General features: G+C 38.7%; 1 protein-coding gene across 2 annotated transcripts in view; it reads left to right on the top strand.

Moving 5' to 3' along the window:
* nrap (nebulin-related anchoring protein) overlaps nt 1–21921 on the top strand; it is a 102599-nt gene that overhangs the window by 35537 nt on the left and 45141 nt on the right. For both annotated transcript variants that reach the window (XM_060842108.1, XM_060842107.1), the window contains exons 14-23: nt 329–427; nt 1593–1697; nt 8522–8629; nt 10725–10832; nt 11264–11461; nt 12455–12559; nt 15611–15709; nt 16560–16664; nt 19247–19354; nt 20311–20622. In XM_060842108.1, coding sequence (XP_060698091.1) covers nt 329–427; nt 1593–1697; nt 8522–8629; nt 10725–10832; nt 11264–11461; nt 12455–12559; nt 15611–15709; nt 16560–16664; nt 19247–19354; nt 20311–20622 — 1347 coding nt within the window. The remainder of the gene's footprint in view (nt 1–328; nt 428–1592; nt 1698–8521; nt 8630–10724; nt 10833–11263; nt 11462–12454; nt 12560–15610; nt 15710–16559; nt 16665–19246; nt 19355–20310; nt 20623–21921) is intronic.

The following is a 21921-nucleotide window of genomic DNA, read 5'->3' as shown; positions in this document are numbered from 1 at the left end:
TTGTTAGGATGTTAAAGTCTATCAGGAGCAGTGGTGGAAACTAAATAGACATTAAAACAGAAATGGCTAAATATCTGAAAAAGGTAACTGTAGGGAACAGTGAATAGCACTAAATAGGCAACAGAGTCAGATAGCTGCCATAGACATGATGGGCCAAATGGTCTGTGATATAATACCATAATTCTGTCATGACTGAGAGATTGTTTGGTTATAGAATACTTGCATTAATTTTCATTAATTATTATTTGATATTTATATCTGGCATCCATTGTCCCATTTTGAAATGATTCATTTTTATATTACTTTAAACTTTTACCTGTCCTTTTAGATGTACTACAGACAACAAGTGGATAAGTTGAAGTATGCATCAGTAACAGACACTCCTGAGATAGTACAAGCAAGAATTAATGCACAGCAGCTAAGCAATGTAAGTCTTGAAAGTACCAACTTTTATACCACCAAATGGGATTGCGCGCATTACCTAGGATGGTACTGCCAATAATATGCATGTGTGATTGCTTTAAAATTATCCATTTTAATGGATGATTTTTTTAAAGAGATGTTGCAAAAATATTCTTTAACCACAGGCTGATTTTCATTTCTGGCAAAGACTTTTGGAAGGAAGAATGTACAAAAAGAATGTTTACTACCATTATTTCTCAATTTGGTGGATATATTTAGTGTATTGTATTCTTTATGTAGTTTAATTAACATAGAGGGATGCGGGCATCGCCGACTGGGCCTGCATTTATTGCCTGTCACTAGTAATCCTTAAAGGTGATGATGAGCTGTCTTCTTGAACTGCTGCAGTCCATGTGCTGTAGGTAGACGACAATGCCCTTAAGGAGGGAATTCCAGGAGTTTGACCCAACGACAGTGTATGTTTCCAAGTTAGGATGGTGATTGGCTTGAAGTGGACTCTGCAGGTGGTGGTGTTCCAATGTACCACTGCTCTTGTCCTTCTAGAATGAAGGGTTGTGGTTTTGTAAGGTGCTGTCTAAGGATCTTTGGTGAATGTGTGCAGTACACACTGCTGCTACTGAGCATCAGTAATACAAAGAGTGGATACTTGAGTGCGGTGCCAATCAAGTGGGGGCTGCTTTGTCCTGGATAGTGTCAAGCTCGTTGAGTGGTGTTGGAGCTACACCCATCCAGGCAAGTGGGGAATATTCATGGTCACACTCCTGACTTGTACCTTGTGGACAGTGAACAGGCTTAGTTACTCGCTGTAGTACTCCTAGCTTCTGACCTGCTCTTGTGGCCATTGTATTTATAATGGCGAGTCCTGTTAAGTTTCTGGTCAATGGTAATCCCAACGAAGTTAATAGTGTGGGATTCAGTGATGGTAACACCATTGAATATTCAGGGGCAATGGTTAGATCGTCTGTCTCTTATTGAATTTGGTCATTGCTTGACATGTGGAGTGAATGTTATGTGTCAATTGTTCGTCCAAGCCTGGATACTGTCCATGTCTTGTTGCATTTGAATATAGATTGTTTCAATGTCTGAGGAGTCACAAATGATGCTGAACATTGTACAATAACTCCACTTCTGGCCTTTGCTAAACCTTTGCCTTTGTTTGTTCCTTATAGTTGAATTATCGGGCACAGTATGAAAAGACCAAAACCCAATACACTTTGCCTCTTGAAGTTCCTCATCTACTTAAAGCCAAGGCTAATGCTGAACTGTACAGTGATGTGAGTAACAAAACCTAATATCAATTTGGAGCTTGGTATTTGATTGCAAGGATAATTTTATTATTTTGATCATTAATTTGATTGTTATCCTTCTTGTCTTGATAACCTTTGAAGTTGCCAGTGTTGTAAATATTACTGAAACTTTTCAACATAGTTGGGTTAAAATCACAAAAAGTATTTAAGATCCATATTCCTCTGAACAACGTGAGGGGATGGATTTAATGGACTAGAAGCCTAATAGTGACTGAGGTTTAATGTTGGTGATGAGTATCACCCAGCAGCTGGGAGACTGCTGGGATTGCTATGTTTTTTCCTTCAGGAGGCTGTGCTGTTTCAAAGCAATCAGGTACATAACCCACACAGCAACAGCCTCCTGTTGCATGAAGCACTGAGAATGGCAGGAATCCCCTCCTTCAAGGCTAAAGACTGAGCTGTTCTGGCAGTTCTCCCATACCAGCAGCACCACTGGGACCCATGGGCCTACAGGAGGCTTCATTGTTGGATCCTGGAAAGAGGGGGGTGTAAGCAGGATAGAGTGATTGGGAGGTGATCTCTAGTGGACTGAAGCAAGGTCAAGAGATTGACTTTCTGGAGGATCACCCTCTCAGTGCTAGGTCCTTCAAATGGTTATGCAGACCCTCAGAATGAAGGATATTCCCCCCTTTACACACCTACAGAGCTGGCTGCAGGCAAAGCTGACAGGGCTAACAGTGGTTTGGGAGTCCACTAATAGTGGTGCGATGAGGAGGTTACTTAAAGGCCTCAATCAACCTCTGGTCAGGAAAGCCACCCTTCACTCCTCCCATACAGATTTGTCCTGTGAATAGGGCTAAGTGAGTGGCTGGTTTGTTGACTACCTGTTTTGTTGGCTGAGCCACATTACAATGCTAATGATGACATCTTATCCAAACTAGGCTGGAATGGAACACCAACTACCTTTTAAATAATTTGGGCTGGGGTAGGAGAGCACTGCCATTCACACACCTGCAGAAACAGACCTTTTCAACTTTCTTCTTCCATTTTATTTCCTTTGAAGCATGGGCCTTGTCCACTGGCTGCACCAGTGGGTGCTTTGTTTTCCCTATGTCCTTCCATATTGCTGGCATTTATTTCTGAAAGGACTGCCACATGCATGATATGCATTTTTTTTGTGTGCACTGTCCATTTTCAGCTGTTTTTGCAGGTCTGTAATTTTCTCCAGCATTGGCTTGAGCTCAAAACAATGTTTCTGAAGTTGCCGCTGCTGAGCATGATCTGTTTAGTATGCATGTTGCAACAATTCTTATACACCAACAATCTTTGCATGGGAATATTGATACAGAGTGTATAGTTTATCCTGCTTCCTTCCATTCTCCTCTAACTCTTCATTCATCTGTGTGAATTGAGCAGAGGTATGCCGTAAATAATTCTTCTTCACACAGATTATACTGATGTCTGGATTTATCCTGAACTCTTGGTTCAGCTTTTTCCTCTTGAACTTTTAGTTGTCTCTTCACAGCAGAAAGCTGAAATTTTAGCTCCACTTTTTCAGGAGCAAGTGAAGTGTTTGATTCATCTTTCCCCTTCCGTTCTATGAGTGTTTCTTGAATATTTTCCTACTATTTTCATTATCTTTGTTGTTTTAGTGATTCTATGTGTTGTGACTAGTGCAAGGTTATAATATGCTGGTTTATTTATAAAACAATAACATTGATTGATTGGTTGTACCTATTCTGCAGTACTATGCTAAACCTTTCACATTTGTAGGTTATCTCATGTCTTTGGGCTTTTTTATATGTATGAACTTTGCAGAGGTAATATAATGGCAGTTGCCACTGTGGCAATCTGTAATAAGTTGTCATTATCTTCTGATGACAGATACTTACGACTTTTGCAAACAGATTAGAGCTTGTGATGACATTGATGTTTTCCATGAGTTTGACAATAGGAAGCATGTTTACCACTCATTGCCTTGTCATGTACATAATCTGATTCTGGTTTGTCAGTCGCATCATGTGTATGTCTCTGGCAGGATACCATTGTAGCTTGAAGATTCTGTGCATGTGGTCTATTTGGATTAGTGCACAGCTTTTTGTAACATCATCAGCCTTTGTTCATTGCCTCTGCCAACAGCCTTGTCTGCGACATGCTTTGCATGTTTGATTGGAAGATGGTCATTTTCTTCACATCTTCCACATATTTTGCTACATTTGGATGTTCTAGGCATTATGTAAGCCATCTAGTTGATGCTTGGAACCTGTAAGCTGCATTGCTTGCTAGATTACTTTGTTGTTAAGTCAACTCCTTGGTAGCTCTTTGAGGATGTAAATTTGTTTGGCAAATCTCTTTGGAAAATGTCTGTAGGGTTGGCTAACATCACCAAACCAACAATTCCATTTGCTGAATCCCCATCTATAAAATCACAGTGTGCCTTTCTCCATACCTCTGCTCATGGAGTGATCTATGTTGTTTGTACACTTCTCTTTTAGTTACATGAATCATAGCCAATTAATATTGAATTTTTACTCTGACTCTGAACTTTTCTTTAGGTTTTGGGGATCTTTTAGCGCCTTTGGCAGTTAATCTTCATGTGTTAAGACCGTGTAAACTTTTATTATCAGTTTCTGAACTATCCTGATGGCTTGTCTTTCCCCCATTGGCAACCCCAGAATCCAGAAAGCCTAGCTTTGAATGCTGTTTTAGCATTTTTAATTCTATTAGGAGGTCTGCTGTGCCCCAATTTAGAGTAGGGAGTTTGTGGATAATCTGACAGCGTGCCTTTAACATTTCCTTGTGTGCTATTGATCTGGAACGCAGACTGCTCCCTTGCCTTTGCCAAGAGAGTTAAATTGACTTCCTGATTAGGATTGTGTTTTGAACATACTCTGATATGGTAGCAAAGACCTCAGTGGGTTTATCTCATGTACCTTTTTTCCTTATTTTAATGCTGTTAATCATATGTTGCCCCTCTAGATTAACTTGCATGTTGACTTTTCAAACTTGAAAAGCCTCATTAGCATATTTTGCTTTGAGCAACAACATTGTTCACCTTGTCATGTTAGTGATAATGGTCTGGTGATCAGTTGCTCATCAGGGATTAACAACTCTGTGGGTTAGTTTATTTAAAACAATAAACACATTATAAGTTATGAAGCAAACATTACATTAACCCAATTGGTGTGTGTGTGTGTGTGTGTGTGTGTGTGTGTGTAAAGTTCCTAGACTGACGGCAGGATAACTGCCAGGTAGATTTACAACATTGTATGCACACACCACGTGGAATTCTTAAAGTTGAGGTACACATATAACAAGAGTATTTGAATTTAATTGAGGGGAAAGGAAGCCTGGGACAGGTGAGGCCTCCAGGCTATCTTGTGGAGCCTTGAGGTGTTTACTTCCACAGAACCATCACCTGGTGGGAGGATCCCTCACTCCAGCCCCATGAACCCAATTTACATACTTAAAGAAGACCATTCTGCTTCTGCATGGTGCTCATGTTCACTCAACATTTAAACGAGCAGTTACTTCTAACAAGTCAGAATGGTGCACAATACCTGCCTGTCCCCACACAATGTGATTGTGGTTAGGTAGGAGATGCTAAAATTTCCCCACTGATTAGGAGCACAGGATCATTTTGCCTTTCAATCAGCTTTAACTGTTTGCTATATTTGGAACTTTCATAAAGATTGAATTTAAAATTAAATTTCAGCGAATTTAATGAATGGGATGGTTAAATATTGTTAAAAACCAAATAAGTTATAGTTTTGACTCCACTTATTTTTTACTGGCTGTTTCAAATTAGAAGGAATCATGATTATACCTATTTGCTGTGTTTTCTTATACACTGGCTGAGAGAGAAGAAATGCTCCAAAGAGGTTTTTTTTATTTGTTCAAGGTAATTATATTATATACTGAGTAAAATATTAAATCCAGCAGAATCTTGTTTGATATTGCAGCAAACTAACATTTTTGTTTTACTTGTATGGTGATATTATTGTCCGATCTTCCACCTAGCTAGGCTGGCCTAAGACTAGCAAAGGTACAAAAGGTATCCATCCTGGTGAAGATGAGAGGACATAACAGGAGATATTCTCTCCAGTCTTTGCAGTACTGAAACAATTGTCCATATTGCCATCACATTTTGTGGTTGACTGGATCTAAAGTGCACCTACCTGCTTCTATGTTTACGAGCTGAGTAAGATATAAATCTGAGTGAATATTTCACTTAGTGCCTGATAGATAGCACTGACGGTTCCTGACTGTCTGTTGATGTGGTGCAAAGTGATGTTTGACTAACAAGAGACCAGAAGATGGCAGCCTTATTCTACACAAGCAGCAATTTTTAATGTTTGTTATTCCCGTTTGTTCAGTCCCTGCAGCACTTACCAATTTCCAAGTTCTTTGGTCAAAAGGTGCTCCACTATTTAATTTAAGTTACTGTAACATCCATCTCAACAATCTGACTTAGTTTGCATGTATTTTTCAGCAAAGTCCCATTTAGTTGCTTTTACATTTGAGATTTTTCTAACATAACATTGTTTCACATTCTGTTTTGACTGCAACAAGATTTGAATTACCGATCTCTGTTTTGTATGATTAGATTAGATTAGATTACTTACAGTGTGGAAACAGGCCCTTTGGCCCAACAAGTCCACACCGACCCGCCGAAGTGCAACCCACCCATACCCCTACATTTACCCCTTACCTAACACTACGGGCAATTTAGCATGGCCAATTCACCTGACCCACACATCTTTGGACTGTGGGAGGAAACCGGAGCACCCGGAGGAAACCCACACAGACACGGGGAGAACGTGCAAACTCCACACAGTCAGTCGCCTGAGTCGGGAATCGAACCCGGGTCTCAGGCGCTGTGAGGCAGCAGTGCTAACTGCTGTGCCACCGTGCCACCCACATGTTATGTTAATTACATCGCATTCAGCATACTGGTTAACCCTGATGCACTAAATCCGTGGGGCTTTTCAAATATGTCAGTTCACCAAATAGGTGCCAACTATGGTTTAGTACTGGCATTGCCATCTCTCTGTCAGGTTGTAAATTTACGTCTCCCTCCAGAGGCATGAGCATCTCCAAGTACTGAGGGAGCATAGTAAGCACTGTAGGTCACAAAAAACAAGCTCTTGCCTTCCCACTTGGGAGGAATTAAAGCATCCCAAGGCACAATTTGGCCTTCTCCCTGGAATCATAATCAATGGTTACCTCAGCCAACAACTTGGAAACAGTCATTATCACATTGCCATTGGTGGGAATCTCCTGTGTGCAGTTTAGTTGCTATATTTTGTTCCTGTCACTACATTGAAGAATATGGATAGAAATATTCCCTGCTGGAGGCAGTGAGAAAGGAAAATTATGAGTGAGCTTTCACTCTGCAGAGCTTTTTGCCCCCTTCTCACTGTTGCTGCAGTTAAATGCCGAGTGAGAAGATCCATAAGTGACTTTCTTGACTAACGGGAATGAAGGTCCTTATGTGGTCAATTACTGGCTACTGTAAACAGCTGGCCACCTCCTTGGCAGACAAGCAAAGTGGCTGGTTACCCAACTGGCTGAGTGCTTCCCATCTGCCTCCATTTAAGGCTTGAATTGCTCATTAATGATGACTCACTGCTGTTGTGTAGATAGATGCTTCCAATGCTCACCTGCCTTCACCAAGATCATCCATATTTGCTTCTATTGCTGTCATCAAACTGAATTCCATAGGACCAGAAATGTTCCATCTTACTATTTTATCTCACTTCATTAACTGTATAACTCTCTTGGGAGTCAGATATACTGGAAGTGATGGGCAAGTTTATCGGAAAAGGAACAATAAGATAGGTTAGTGTTTTGAGTGTGACCTTTCATTAGAATAGTGCTGACTAACGGACTGTAGATATCAGTATTTTCCTAAAATGCGACTCAGTCAAGATGAATTGTGAATGAGTGAACCTTCCATTGAGCAGCATTTTATGAGTTAATTAACTTTGAAGATTCCACTTTCTGTCCTCTCACTGGCGATTAGTGTCAGTTGTGGCACCTATTGGAAGCGTTTTTGCTTCTGTGTCCAGAAGGCTGTGGGCTCAAGTCCTACTCCAGTTATTGTTTGCAAAAATCCAGGTTGACATTCCAATACTGCGCTCTTGGGAGGTGCGGAAATTTAGATGAAGTGTTAAACTAAAACCCAATCTGCCCCCTCTGATGGATGTGAAAGATTCCATGGTACTATTTTGGAGAAGTGCAGGGGAGTTATCTCAGTGGGCCTGGCTAATATTGATGGTTCAAACAACATTACTAACAAACAGATTCTCTGATTATCCTCACAGTGCTGTATCTGGGAGCTTGCTGTGTGTAACCTGTTCCCTGTGTTTTCAACGTTGCAAAAGTGACTGTACTCCAAGCAAATCTCATTTGCTGTAAAGATCTTTGGGGCATCCTGAGATTGTGAAAAATCAGGGTTTTTTTTTGATGAATACCAGTGAACAAAAATGAAAATTGCCCTTGAAATGCTTCTTAAGGGTTAGCACTGACTGTAATTGAAAAGAGATATATACAATATAGTTAAGGAGCTCTTGTAGTACAGCGGCAGTGTTTCTACCTCTGGGCCAAGAGGTCTAGGGTCATCCCTCAGCTGCCCTAGAGATGCAGCAATGCATGCTTGAGCAAGTTGATTAAAAATTGAGAGAAGCTGTATGGTTCATTTTGGGGTTGCTGCAATAATTCTGTGTTGCATTCCTTCCTCCAGTTTCTCAGATTAGTTACTTTTGATTTAAAGGAAGCTGCTACTTTCTCAATCTTACATGTACACATATATGTATAATATGTAATTTGAGTAAATGCTGTGTCCTCAGATCAAGTACAAAGAATTCTGGGAAAAGAATAAAGGCAAGGGGTTTCATGTGAAGTTGGATTCGATAGCCCTCTTAGCTGCCAAAGCCTCCGGGGAGCTGGCAAGTGATGTAAGTTGCTGCTTTTCTCTCTCATCAGCTTTCGTGAAACTATGTGCAAACTCGTTTCCATTGACACTGTCGGTTTCTTTCTGTCAGGCATACTATAGTGCAGGTTAATAAAAGTTAATAGAATATACTTCAAGTTTATAAAAGATTGACAGTAGATGAAAATTAAATGAGTGCTGACAACTAATTATTGTTCAGTCTAGTCAGTAAACCTCAAGATTCCCATGTGCATGGGAATATATTTCTGGAAGAGAGTCATTACAGCAAAACACATTTTACATCCACGATTCTGTGAAAAAGTTATCAAAGCTGCCCACACAAAATCTGGGTCACAAGTTTCTGACTGGCTCAACGTTGTGATAAAATAGAATATAAGATGATGGTTTCTGTACGTGTTCAAAGGATGATGCGTGATCTAAATGAGTTGTCTAAAATTATAAAAGGTTGGTTGATGTAGGGAAACTATATTTCCAGATTGGGCAATTCACAAAGTGACAAGATCTTAAAATTAGAGTTAGACCATTTACCAGGAAAGCTAGGAAACATTTTTTTGAATAAAAAGCAATTGGATATTTGGGAATATCTACCCCAGAATGCTGTGAATGTTGTTTAAATGCATTTTTTTCTTCAGGTAATGTTTTCAAAGCTTGTAGATCAAAGGCAGTTAAATGGGGTGAAGGTATAAGTCAGGTGTAATGTGATTGAGCTCATCCCACACCTCAAGGGAATTATTTGTAATCTTGGATTTCTATTTGCCCCATATCCTCCCTATCATATAAAGTCCTTTCACCCATCTTGGCATCATCATGACTTTCCATCATGCCTCAGCCCTGTACATTTGAAATCCTCATCCATACATTTGATGTCTTTAGATTTGATTACAGTATTCCAGTGCTTTCCTAGTTAGCCGCCTATCACCTGAGCTCTGCAAACTAACTTCTCCAAAATTCTACTTCTCACACCACATTCCTCCCACCATTACCCCATCCACACTGACCAACATTGATTTGCAGAGATTGAAAGAAATGTGGATGCTTTTGGAAAAGCTCAGCAGGTCTGGCAACATTTGCGGAGACAAGTCAGAGTCAATGTTTCCGGTTGAAAGACCCTTTCTTAGAATTGATTTGATTCCCAGCCCTCCAAATGTTTCAGCCTTACATTTAAATCCTTCCCTGCCTATCCGTAACCTCCTCCAGCATTCTAAGTGCTCTAGTCCTCTGATTCTAGCCTTTCAATGTCTCACCTGTTCTCTTTAGCTGATATGGGTGACAGGTTACCCACCTAGGTCTGAAATTGGCTTCCTAAATCAATCAGTCTTCTTTTCCTCCTTTAGTACATCTTTGACCCAGCTTTTGCCTACCAATCCTAATCTTTTCCTCTTTTTTTTAGTCTTTATGTCCATTTCTGCACCATCACCCACTTACCCCTTACAACCTTGTGAAGTGCCTTGGGATGCTATTCTATGTCTGAGGTGTTTTATCAGTTCAAATGGTTATTGTAATAAAACTTCCTAGCAGAGTGGAAAAGCGCAGCAGGTCAGGCAGCATTCAAGGAACAGGAAATTCGACGTTTCGGGCATAAGCCCTTCTTCAGGAATTATAAAGCCATTCCTGAAGAAGGGCTTATGCCCGAAACATCGAATTTCCTGTTCCTTGGATGCTGCCTGACCTGCTGCGCTTTTCCAGCAACACATTTTCAGCTCTGATCTCCAGCATCTGCAGACCTCACTTTCTCTTCCTAGCAGAGTGGCCTGTTCAACTTCAAATGCACCATATAACTTCCAAAAATAATTTGGTATATTCTTAGCACCAGGCAGCCTTTACATGTTCCAGCATGGAACAGCTTAGAAATGATAGCTTGTGATATTAATGTACAACACTTAATGACATTTTGTTCACCACTATTTTAACTTTTGTTAAATAAATAGTTTGATGCCTTGACAGAGTGTAAGGCAAAGAAATATCATATGAAGGCAAACGATCCTTTCCAGGCCCACAAGATTGAAAAAGTGTTTAAATAATTTATTTTAGCTCTTTATCACCAGCCGACTGCTACATGTTTTAATTTAATTCCTTTCTTTCTCTGTGTTGTTTGAAAGATAAAATACAAAGAAGCATATGAGAAAACCAAGGGCAAAGCAATGAGAAGCAAAGTATATGATTCGAAGACTCTGCATTCTCTGCGGGTTTCCAAGATGAGCAGTGAGGTACATTAGATAAGAAAAATCAAAATCCCATTATTTACTTCAGCTCAATATGCAATTTAAAATCATTATGGATTAGCACATTAGCCATCAGAAGCTAAATTTCCCTTCCAACTGACATTGGATTCTGTTTTCTCTACTCGTGATCTTTTACTTTTTTAAAAGAAAATTACCATTTCATACAATAGATAGAAGTTAAAATTTACGGTAAGTTGACTATGTTGTTAAGTTAGCCATTGATTTATATATTGGTAATCTATAACCTCAGAAAACATACGTATCAGAATATGATCTAAGTTACTCTAAAATGTTGTTCATTATATCAGATGTTTGTAGTTCACAATTCACTGCCTTCAGACTTACTGGTATTACATAAATACAAGTTGTTGTTATTGTTGTTCAAATGGCTCATTTTTACTTTTTGTTTACGACAGGTAGAGTATAAGAAGAACTTTGTGGAAACAAACACCAAATTCCACCTACCACTGGATATGGTCAACCTGACACATGCCAAGAAAGCCCAGGCATTGGCCAGTGACTTGTATTATAGGAAGAGGCTCCATGACTATACATTGGAGCCAGATGACATGAAAGTGACATGGGCAAAGAAAGCTTATGGGTTACAGAGTGAGGTGGGGCCAAGATGATTCAAAATTATGTCTGATTTGTTTATTTAAGCCTGTACATCTTAACGAATTATGTCTCTTCATTTTGTAGGCTATTTGCTTTAAAGTTATAGATTGGAAAGAACCTAATTATATATAATTTTTAAAAAACTGTTGGAAATGCTCAGCACATCAGGGAGCATCTGTGGAGAGAATTAACAGAGAATTGTGTACAGCATTAACATTTAAAGTCAATCCTCCATGAGAGGTGGCAACATTTAGAGATGTATCAGTTTTAAACAGGTGAAATGGGGGGAGAGGGAAGAAGAGCAAAAAGGAAGGACATAGAAATGATGGAGGTTTGGAGACATTAAATTACAAAAGAGCTGGGGAATTGGCATCTAAAGGGAGTGGTAATGGGACAGGTAAAGAAACAAAAGATATGCCCCTGGGAAATGTAGATTGCAAAATATTATACTGAAATAGGTCTTACTATGAAGGAAATTGTACTCATACCAAGTAATTAAAGGCTAATACAGCCATATTTTATTACCTTTTAAATATTTCTCAGTGCTGCCCCTTCCTGTCTTTCCTAATGGAGTATCTAAAGCTGGGTAGACTTTCAGCATCACCCCAAAAAATGAGAGATCTGCTTGTGTAATGCTCAATAGCAAGCTGCTTGACTATGGAAGCATTAAACTATTTTATGTATATCATTCTAGCATAGGTTACATGAAAGTAGTTATGATCTGGAAATTTTGTAGGGTTACTGGGACTATTTGCACTGGGATCAACTAACTGCACTGGTCAGATCAACTAATGGTTGATTATTGAGTAGTTCTGGTCCAAGAGGTACATATATCTTGCATAAATGTCTTTAAAAAGATTTATACTGCTTGAATACTGCGTGGAAATCATTTTGTTTTTTGTACCCTTTACAAACAATGATGTTTATAAACTGGGTTTTATCAACATTAACAGCATAACAGAAAAGCCATTTTATTAATCTTTAAATTGCAGCGCAAGTACAGAGCAGATCTGACATGGATGAAAGGTGTAGGATGGGAGGCAGAACGATGCCTGGATGTGGAACAGGCGAGGAAAGCTGGGGACATCCTGAGTGAGGTGAGAATACAAACTGACCAGAACTAAACATGTAATTTTCTGTTAATTGTGTGACTTTAGTCTTGACTGAATCATGTCCTCTAATAGGAATTCTGTTTGTTCACAGAAACTCGTGAGCAATTATTTCTCAATTTGTAGGCAGTTAAACCTCTGCCATAACAGTTGATAAATGGATTAGAATTGTACATCTGTGTTTGTAATTAGCACATTAGCGGATTTGCATGAATTTTCTTTGCTAATTTAACAGAAGTGTTAAGAGAGCTTACTTTAAATGAGTTGACACTTTAACAAAATGGCAGGCCTTAAAAATGGTGTGCAAACATGTTACCAAGTTTGTTATTAATATTGCACATTATACAAATAAATCACACTACTGAGAGCACCAGGGACTGGCTGTGTTCCACAAGATATCTTGTGATTCCCTGCAATGACATTGATGAATATTTCACTTCAGGTTACTGGGAGCAATAACTAGCACTAATTTATTGCATTATCTACCAGATCATCTTAACATGTGACACAACATGTCATAGTAACTGGGGAACAATGAGACAAGTAATAACTGATATAAGCTCTTAAGTAATCTTAATTGAACTACTATACCATATTCCTGGTATAAAATTAATAATTTTGGAATCCATGAACATTCTGCGGTTAAGAGAAGGGCAGAACCTATGCAATGGCTAAATCGGCCATAATGTATTATCAGGTGAGAACGAAGGGGAATAATTCTAAAATTGCTGAATTGCTAACAGCTGGATGTTTGAGTAGTAAAGTGAGTCACATCTGGAAGATAGTAAAGTCTGTCTGCACTCATGTCAAGTGTCTGTGAAGCTTAGAGATATTTCTGCCTGTCAGAACTGAAACAGGCCATAAGTGAATTCAATTTCATGTTCTATAAAACATCCACGTTGTGGGTTAAACATAGATTCATAGAATCCTTACAGTGTGGAAGCAGGCCATTCAGTCCATTGAGTGCACACCAACCTCTGAAAAGCATCCCACCCAAACCCACCCTCCTATCCTATAAACCTGCATTTCCCATGGCCAATCCACTAACCTGCACACCTTTGGACTGTGGAAGAAAACCAGAGCAAACTCATGCATTTACAATGAGAATGTACAAGATCCACACAGTCACCTGAAGGAGGAATCAAATCCGGATTCCTGGTGCTGTGAGGCAGCAGTGCTAAGCACTGAACCACCGTGCCACTCTAAGCAGCTTGTCATGAGATCGAATATAATGTAGGATAGACTTTGGATTACTTCTGCACTGTAAATCTGGCTTTGCAGTTTAGATTGAGAAGATGCTGTTGAAATAAAACAAAATAACCACAAAAATAATGGATGAGCACAGCAAGTCAGTCAGCATTTGAAAGAGAATGATGTTTTAATATTTCAGATGTTCTTTCATCAATTCAATCAATGTGTCACAGCACAAGCAATTTTGAAACTGTGCATTTGGCTTCTATTGTATTTTCAAGTCCAGAATTTTGAAATGCCAGTTGTTCAGGAAGTGGCTGCTTGATTTGAATACCAACATGAGTGTTTTAATAGGGAATGGTTGCTAGATTCTTTAGTTTACCAATATCCTGCCCAAGATTCAGAGAACAGTCAAATCAATTTATATTGCCCCATGCATTGCCTTAACTAAGAAAGGGGAACAGAAGCCTGATTGTATCACATGCTTTCATCTGAAAACAGCTAATGCAAATGGAGCCGATTGATCAAGTGTCAGAATTATTCATAAAAGATGGAGCCCCATTCATAGGCATGAACAAAAAATGCACAAATATACTTACACAGAGACAGTGAATATATTTTTGATTAAGATTTCAGTTTTATCCCAGAGAATTCGTCTTTTATTTAAGAACAGTTGGAGAGTTTTGGTGAAGCTGTGTGATGACCATGAAATTATTTGTTGCTTTATGTAACCGTTTAACCTGACAATAAAGCTAACTTGATGTTTCTCTTTGGTAATAAACATCAGTGACACACTGCCCCTTAGCAATCACTCAGCCACCTTTGTGTTGAAATATTGAGTTTGACAAGAGTTTATAAAACAAGAATGGCAAGGTGACTGACAGATTAATCCATCATTCAAGGTGTGAGTACTTGAATTAACCCTTTAATCCCCTCACCATAACCACATCACCTTGTTCTGTTGTTTAGCCATTTGTTCACATTGCTTTGCCACCAAATTTCTGAACTTAAGTCATTGTCTCCCTTGCTTGTATCTTCTACTGATTTCAGTTTTAATAACCATTGTCCCACATGTGTTTTTCTGCATTTTAAGCCCCTGTTCTTCTGTGCACATGGCCCTAAATTACTTGTGATAAATAAGGGGACTGTATTACACCAGATGTACAGCCTGTATGTGACAGCATGTCCTTAATACTTCCTGTTTACGGGAACTAGATACAGGTTCCTGTGATTTTAATTGAATGATAATGGTTGGAAATAGATGATTGTTGAGACTGTAACTTCCTAAAGGCTGATGCTGAGCTGAGAGTTGAGACAATGTAAAAGACATAATCACCTTCATTTATTATTTTAAAAATAAGCTGGTGGATATGCAAAATTTGTTCTGCCTTTCATCTGCCAATGGGCGCTGAAGCTCTGCTGCCAGAAGGCCACTAGGTGACAACTTTCTGTTCCTGTCTATCTCAATATATTGTTCCTTATTCTGCAGCGGCAGGCTGGTGAAAAGACTGTTACAAACGAAAATTATAACTATGTGAATAAAATATGTAGTTTTAAAATCTGAAAAGAGAATATTAAAAATGAATTACTTTTTCAATTGGTGTCAAGCCAGGTCCCATCTACCAACATTTAATATTGAGTTTTTAATGAAACACTGTAGTCACTTCAGAAACAATTTTGGGAAAAAAGGGAAGACATGCTGATAATTAATTTTGTTTAATAGTCATTTCTAAAACTATGCTATGTGTTGATCATGGTTTGTTTGATTAGATATGTATTGATGTTTGACTTGCTTTAAATTCAAGTCCACTATTGTCAGAGATTAAATTGCACTCTTTCAACTGGCAGAGAAAGTACAGACAAAGAGTTGACGCGTTAAAATTCACAAGTGTGGCAGACACTCCACAGATTATTCATGCCAAGAAAAGTCAAGATTTGCAAAGTGATGTGAGTACTGCACTGGTGATGAGAGATCATTTATGAAAGAAGCACTGTTTTCAAAGAGTGATGGGTGCCTCCACCATAAACAAAGCTGATCAAACGGGAAAAGTTTGGAAAAAAAATGAAGTGTTTATTTCTAAACATCTGATACTTTCAAATTTTGTGGGTTTCTCTTCCCTCTTCATTTTCTGATGCTTCAAACATAAATTTTTTTGCAAGAGACATGACGCTTAGAAATGAATTTCTTCAAAACTGAGCCTAGTTAGTGCCAGTAGCAAGCCTTTCTAGCTATGAAGCGAGAATATAAGGAAAATAGGAGTTCATGTTTCAGCTAGACAAAACCCTGGTTAGACCACACCTGGAGGACCCACAAGCAGCTCTGGCAATACACTTTTGAAAGTATATATTTACCATGGAAGAGGTGCAGTTTACCAGCATGACACTTCTAAGGCTTATGAGAAGAGACTGCAAAATTGTAGTATTGTCTGGAATTTGGAGGTTAAGTGAGGATTTGCTTGATGTTTGTAAAATATTAAGGGGTTAGGGAAATCTAGAATTAGGAGTGATGTGGACTGGGGTTTTAGACCGGGGTGGACAAAGTCAAAAATCACACAACACCAGTTTATAGTCCAACAGGTGTATTTGCGGTATTGAAATACTATTAAAATATTCTTGTTTCACAGTCTTGCATTGGGCTACTGCCATAGTCTGGATAATTAGACTTATTGGTATTAAACCATGTATTGATAAACTCAAAAATTTAGAAATCCCACATCTTATCCAATATGCGAATTCATGTATGAAAATGTTTCAAAAATTGAGTCAAAATTTTTTCCTGTTCTTCCACATTATGCAGTTAACATACAAGGCAACAAGTGAACAGAATCTTCATCAGTACAGCATCAGCAAAGATGAGCCATTGTTCAGACAAGCCAAGGCAAATGCTAAATACCTAAGTGATGTAAGTAAGCCATTTAATAACATTTTGAGATTATAGAGCAACAGTTCGGTTTTTGTTACATGTTATGTTAATTGGGTGTGGTAGTTGACCTTTCTGCTTGATGTTTCTGCAAGGGTGCAAGCTAAGAAATGACATTCAATACTCCCTAATAAAAATTGTATGTTCTTGCTATTTGGATGAACCTACCAAGAGTCCATATTGCCCCAATTCTTGGGTGTTCTTGGAAGGCAGTGCTATTACCATACAGTGGCTTTGCTAAATTATTTTAGAACTTGATAAGAACCATTCACATTAGATTAGATTCCCTACCTTCAGCCCAACTAGTCCACACTGACCCCCTGAAGAGTAACCCACCCAGTCCCATTTGCCCCTGGCTATGCAGCTAACACTATGGGCAATTAAGCATGGCCAATTCACTTGACCTGCACATCTTTGGACTGTGGGAGGAAACTCACGCAGACATGGGGAGAATGTGCAAACTCCACACAGACAGTTGCCCAAGGCTGGAATCAAACCTGGGACCCTGGTGCTGTGAGGCAGCAGTGCTAACCACTGAGCCACTGTGCTGGACATGATGCAAGTCCAGTTGGTATCAATAATGAGTATATCAGATTCCCTTATCAACCTGTTGAACAGTTTAATATTTAAAATAATCTGGTGCTTGCCTACATCTTGCCCTGACTGGATTTCAACACTGATTTCTGCATTCCTAGCTTTGGACTGTAACCTATTGTTCATAACTTTAAAAAAATGAATTAATGTGGTACAGCAGTGTATGTTAAATTACCATAAATATCTATCAGTCTGTAATTGTAAGTATCAAAATATGCTTGAGGCAAAAAGTGTATAGAAGAAAAGCAGAGAAAACAATGACAAGAATATCTCTTTTGAAGAGAACTAGAATGAGGGGAAGACGAAGAGAAAGTTAAAGGACAAGGAGATCAAAAATTATTTTAAATTTGGGAGGCTAGCATATGGATACATACCAAAGGAATTTCTTTTAAATTGGCATTGCCTTGAGCAAGATTGTAGTAGGTTAATAGGTCTAACTACAAGAACCATATAAACTAATATCATACCAATATGTACCTGATAATTTTTTTTTATATTTGTGCATAAACCTTAAAACATGTAATCCTAGACAAATAAATAAATTTGGACACAGATGGGTATCTCGCACAGGGAGATCGGAGAACTTGTCAAGGTGAATAACAGCTCCTTTCAAAGGGAAATGAGAAAAAGCCATAAAGATAGAAATCGAAAGTCAGAAATTTTCCTGATGTTCAAATTCCTCATTTGCTGAAGGATGCTTTCAGTAGGCAGTAAGCCTGAGGTGAAGCCAAGGTCAGGTCATTACAAAGGCAGCCACGTTTAAAGGCACACCTCTGATTCCAAAAATATTGGTCCTGTTTTTCAGATTAGTGTGAAGCCCCCTCATCCTCACCTCCTTAAAACATATATCTTGTCGCATCATTCACCCTTTCATCCCATCGTATCCCTCAGTCCCTTCACCCCTCTCAAACCCCCTTCACCTCACCTGCCTAAAATCCAAGGTTTAAGCTTGGAACTGGTTTTAGCAAAATTCTGTTGGGCATGGTTTTGGCAGAGAGCAAAGGTTTTATTGGGTGTTCAGCTTATCCTGTCCCATGCATTTCCAAGTTGTTCCCCAGAATAAAGGGAGTGAGTAAGGGCCCATTAGACTGCACTCCCTTAGACATTTTGAGGCCCTTAACTGCCCAATTAAATAGCAACTGAAGGCTTCAATTATACTTCACTGCCTTTAAAACACTGGGCAGTGGCTGGAGTGCAAGCACGGTGTGGTTTTGAAATAGCATCTTTGTAATGGCTAAGCAATGGAGGTTGAGTGGCAGGCTCAGAAGTATTCTATTAGGGCATTCCCCATTTCCACTGTCATCCAAGTTCGCCCAGCAAAACCCAGACTTTCCCTACCCCAGGTTTCCCGATCCCTCTTGGCTCTAAAAGCCTGGGAGTCCTGGCATCTTCTTGCAGTTCCATCAATGCCCGCTGTTGAGGTTGGATGCTGCTCAGATGCTAAGGCTGTCCACTGGTTAGATCAGCCGGCAGCTCTTGAGGGTGGGTCTACTTGTCCACTGATCCAATTCCCCAGCCTATGCAGCCCATCCGAAATGGGTTAGCATGCAGGGACAGGCGTTTTGAAATTTAGCACCAACTGGCCTTCCAGGGAAATGTAGCCCTTTGGACACATGTTGGCACAAACCAGCCTGAACAATGAATCCTCAAATGGGTCTCCTGCTCATTCACAGTTACTCCATTTGCAGAGCTGTGAAAATCCAGGAGAAATGGAGTACTGTCTATACTGCCACTGTGTAATCGGGGATTGAGAAACTTCCTATAGAAATTTCCCCCAACTTTAATTTGAGACCCACGTGATGCAAGTCAAAGCCTTTTTTTAAAAATTCACTTATGAGATGTGGGTGTCACAGATTGGCCCAGCATTTATTGCCCATCCTTACATGGTCTTATCATTTTGCTGAATGATTTGAACTTTAATAGAAGATATTTTTATGAGCTGAAACTATTTTATAATTTGTTTTATCAAGAAAATCTACAAAAGTGACTGGGAGGCACAAAAAGGAAAGAGTTTTGAATTGCGGTTGGACACTATTGCAATTCTGGAAGCAAAGGCAAAACGAGATCTTGCAAGTGATGTAAGTTGTATATTTTATAAGCTGTGATGCAATATCATGGAAAAATAATGAGGATAATTGGAAACGAATTAACAAATCGTGCCCCGTAGTCTTTAATTTCTATTTCTTAAATATTCCAGTTGTCATTATGATATCACCAATAAAACAGAATGGTTTAAAATTCAGATTTGAATACATCAATTAGAAAAACAATGTAATCATGTTGAACATTCGGCAATTGTTCTCAATTATATGATTGATTTGTTTTAATGTAAACGACTTTAGCCAGAGCAGTACTTTGGACCTTTTGAACAAGAATCAATCCTTGCAACAATTCTATTAAAAAAATGTTTTGATTGTATGATTGTACAATGCTATAACCAAGTGTTGCATAAGAATTTGACAAGAACAAAGGAAATAGGACAATTGAAATCTGAATACTTAAACTGATTAACAAAAGGGTAAAATTCCAAAAACACAGTTGGTCATTCAGCATCTGAAACCCAATTTTAAGTTTAATTTGGGATGGGTGAAGAGAACTCTGAACTGATTGGAGACTTGATTAAAAGACAGCGGGTGAAACATGAATCTAGTATTCCTTTTAAGATTAGGAAAATTGTACTTTCAGCTGACAGTAGGTGAAGACCAATAATCAAAAATTGGGAGGATTTTTATGAAGTTATTTACACTTGAGAGAAGCTCTTCATCCCAGGTGATAGCTTTGTCATATTGCTTCACAGCACAGATAGTGTCATCTTTACGCCTGGATAGAAGGACTTCACTGTCAATAGATGAAAACAGTAAAGAGTAATTTAAACTGGGAGAATAAGTTCACATTTACTTGGATAGATATTTTCTCTGAATTCATTACAATTGTTGGCAGCTTTTCAGGCTTACAGTATCTTTTTAAGCAGTATTAGATAGATAACATCATTGCACAATTAGCCCGTTAACCTCGCTACAAAATTTCTTAACAGGTCAAGTACAAGGAGATGCATGAAAGGATAAAGGGCAAGTTGATAGGGGTGAAGGATGTAATGGGTGACTCTCAGATGGCTCACTCTATTCAAGCTTCCAAGTTGCAGAGTGACCTTGAATACAAAAAGAAATCCGAGGCAATGAAAACAAAGATCCACCTTACAATGGATATGCTGGAATTGGTACATGCGAAACAAGCTCAGAGCCTGGCCACTGACAGGGACTACAAGAAGAGATTTCATCAGTACACTGTCCTACCTGGAGATATGAAAATTGAATGGGCTAAGAAAGCATATGCACTGCAAAGTAATGTAAGCTGCATGTTAGAGTCCAACAGTTGGCCTGTTTGATTGCAGTAATACATTTCTATATAATGTAAATAAGTTTCATTTAAATTCTATCTTGTTTTTGACTTCAGAGAATATTGTTGGGTTACTATGACATATTCAGCATGAAGCTGCCTATATTATATTTGATTTGCATCATATTTGAATAACATATTCTTGACACATTTGAATCACATTGAGCTAGTTACTAACTAGATATTTATACAACAGATCTGATAGAAAATAGGAACAAAAACATCCAGAGCTATAGTACTACATACGGAGGATCAGCAAGATGGTACACAGCAAAAACCCACTCATTTACATTTCTGATGTATTCACGTCATTCCTGTGAGCAATATTCCCCATGCTCTAATTTCTCCAAAGAACAGTCAACCTTCCTGTTTAAGGGCCAATTATATCTAACCTTTTTGTTTGGCTCAGCTTATCATATACACCAAGCTCTAAAGCCTCATAAATGTTGACAGTATTAAGATGACTTTGATAAAACATGGATTCAATTAAGTAAGATTATAGGATTTCAGTTTATTTAGAGTTTTCAGTTTTATTCTGTTTTAAAGTCATCAAAAGTGGAAGCTCTAAGCCAAATAAAAGTCTGCTTTTTGCCTTGCAACATACTCTTGCCACCACATTATACAAATTTTGCCAGCGTATTAAAGACAACTAATTCAAAAGTGCAGCTGGTTATGAAGTGCAGATTATTATTTATACAGTGAGTTTTCTTAAAGCTTTTCTCCTCAAGTCATATCCATGACTCATTAAGTGCAATCATGCATCATTGAAGGCTGGAAAATAGTTACTTCATAAAGTTAAAGTAAATAGATGGAGCTAAAGTCTGCTGGCTTCTAATGCTACATATCTGGATAGGTGCCTGCTAATTCAATATTTGGTGCTATCTTGTTTCAAAAGCTTAAGATAAATTCCTGTACCATCATGTCTTGGGAGATTAAGTCTGAAAATGAATCCTGGCCACAAATACTAATAGTGGGGGTAGGGTTGTTGGAGGGGTGAGGTGAAGAGGAGAAGGGGCTGTTCTTGGATATGTGAAGTATCCTGCTTGGCAATAATTATAGCAAAACAAAAGTTGGCTTGGGTATAAAGCAGGGAATCCCATTTTATACTCATGCCAATCATTTTGTTAAAGGTATCCTGACCTGGAGAAATAACAATTAATAACTGTTCCAGTCTGAATTAACAGAAGAACACAAAACTCAAGAAATCCATTGAATCACTCTTCAAATTGTGGCAGCGGTGTTTGAACCT

This window comes from Hemiscyllium ocellatum, chromosome 22 (assembly GCF_020745735.1).
Source record: "Hemiscyllium ocellatum isolate sHemOce1 chromosome 22, sHemOce1.pat.X.cur, whole genome shotgun sequence".
Lineage (NCBI taxonomy): Eukaryota > Metazoa > Chordata > Chondrichthyes > Orectolobiformes > Hemiscylliidae > Hemiscyllium > Hemiscyllium ocellatum.
The sequence above is the reverse complement of the archived record's forward strand: the minus strand, read 5'-3'. Positions and strand labels throughout refer to the sequence as shown.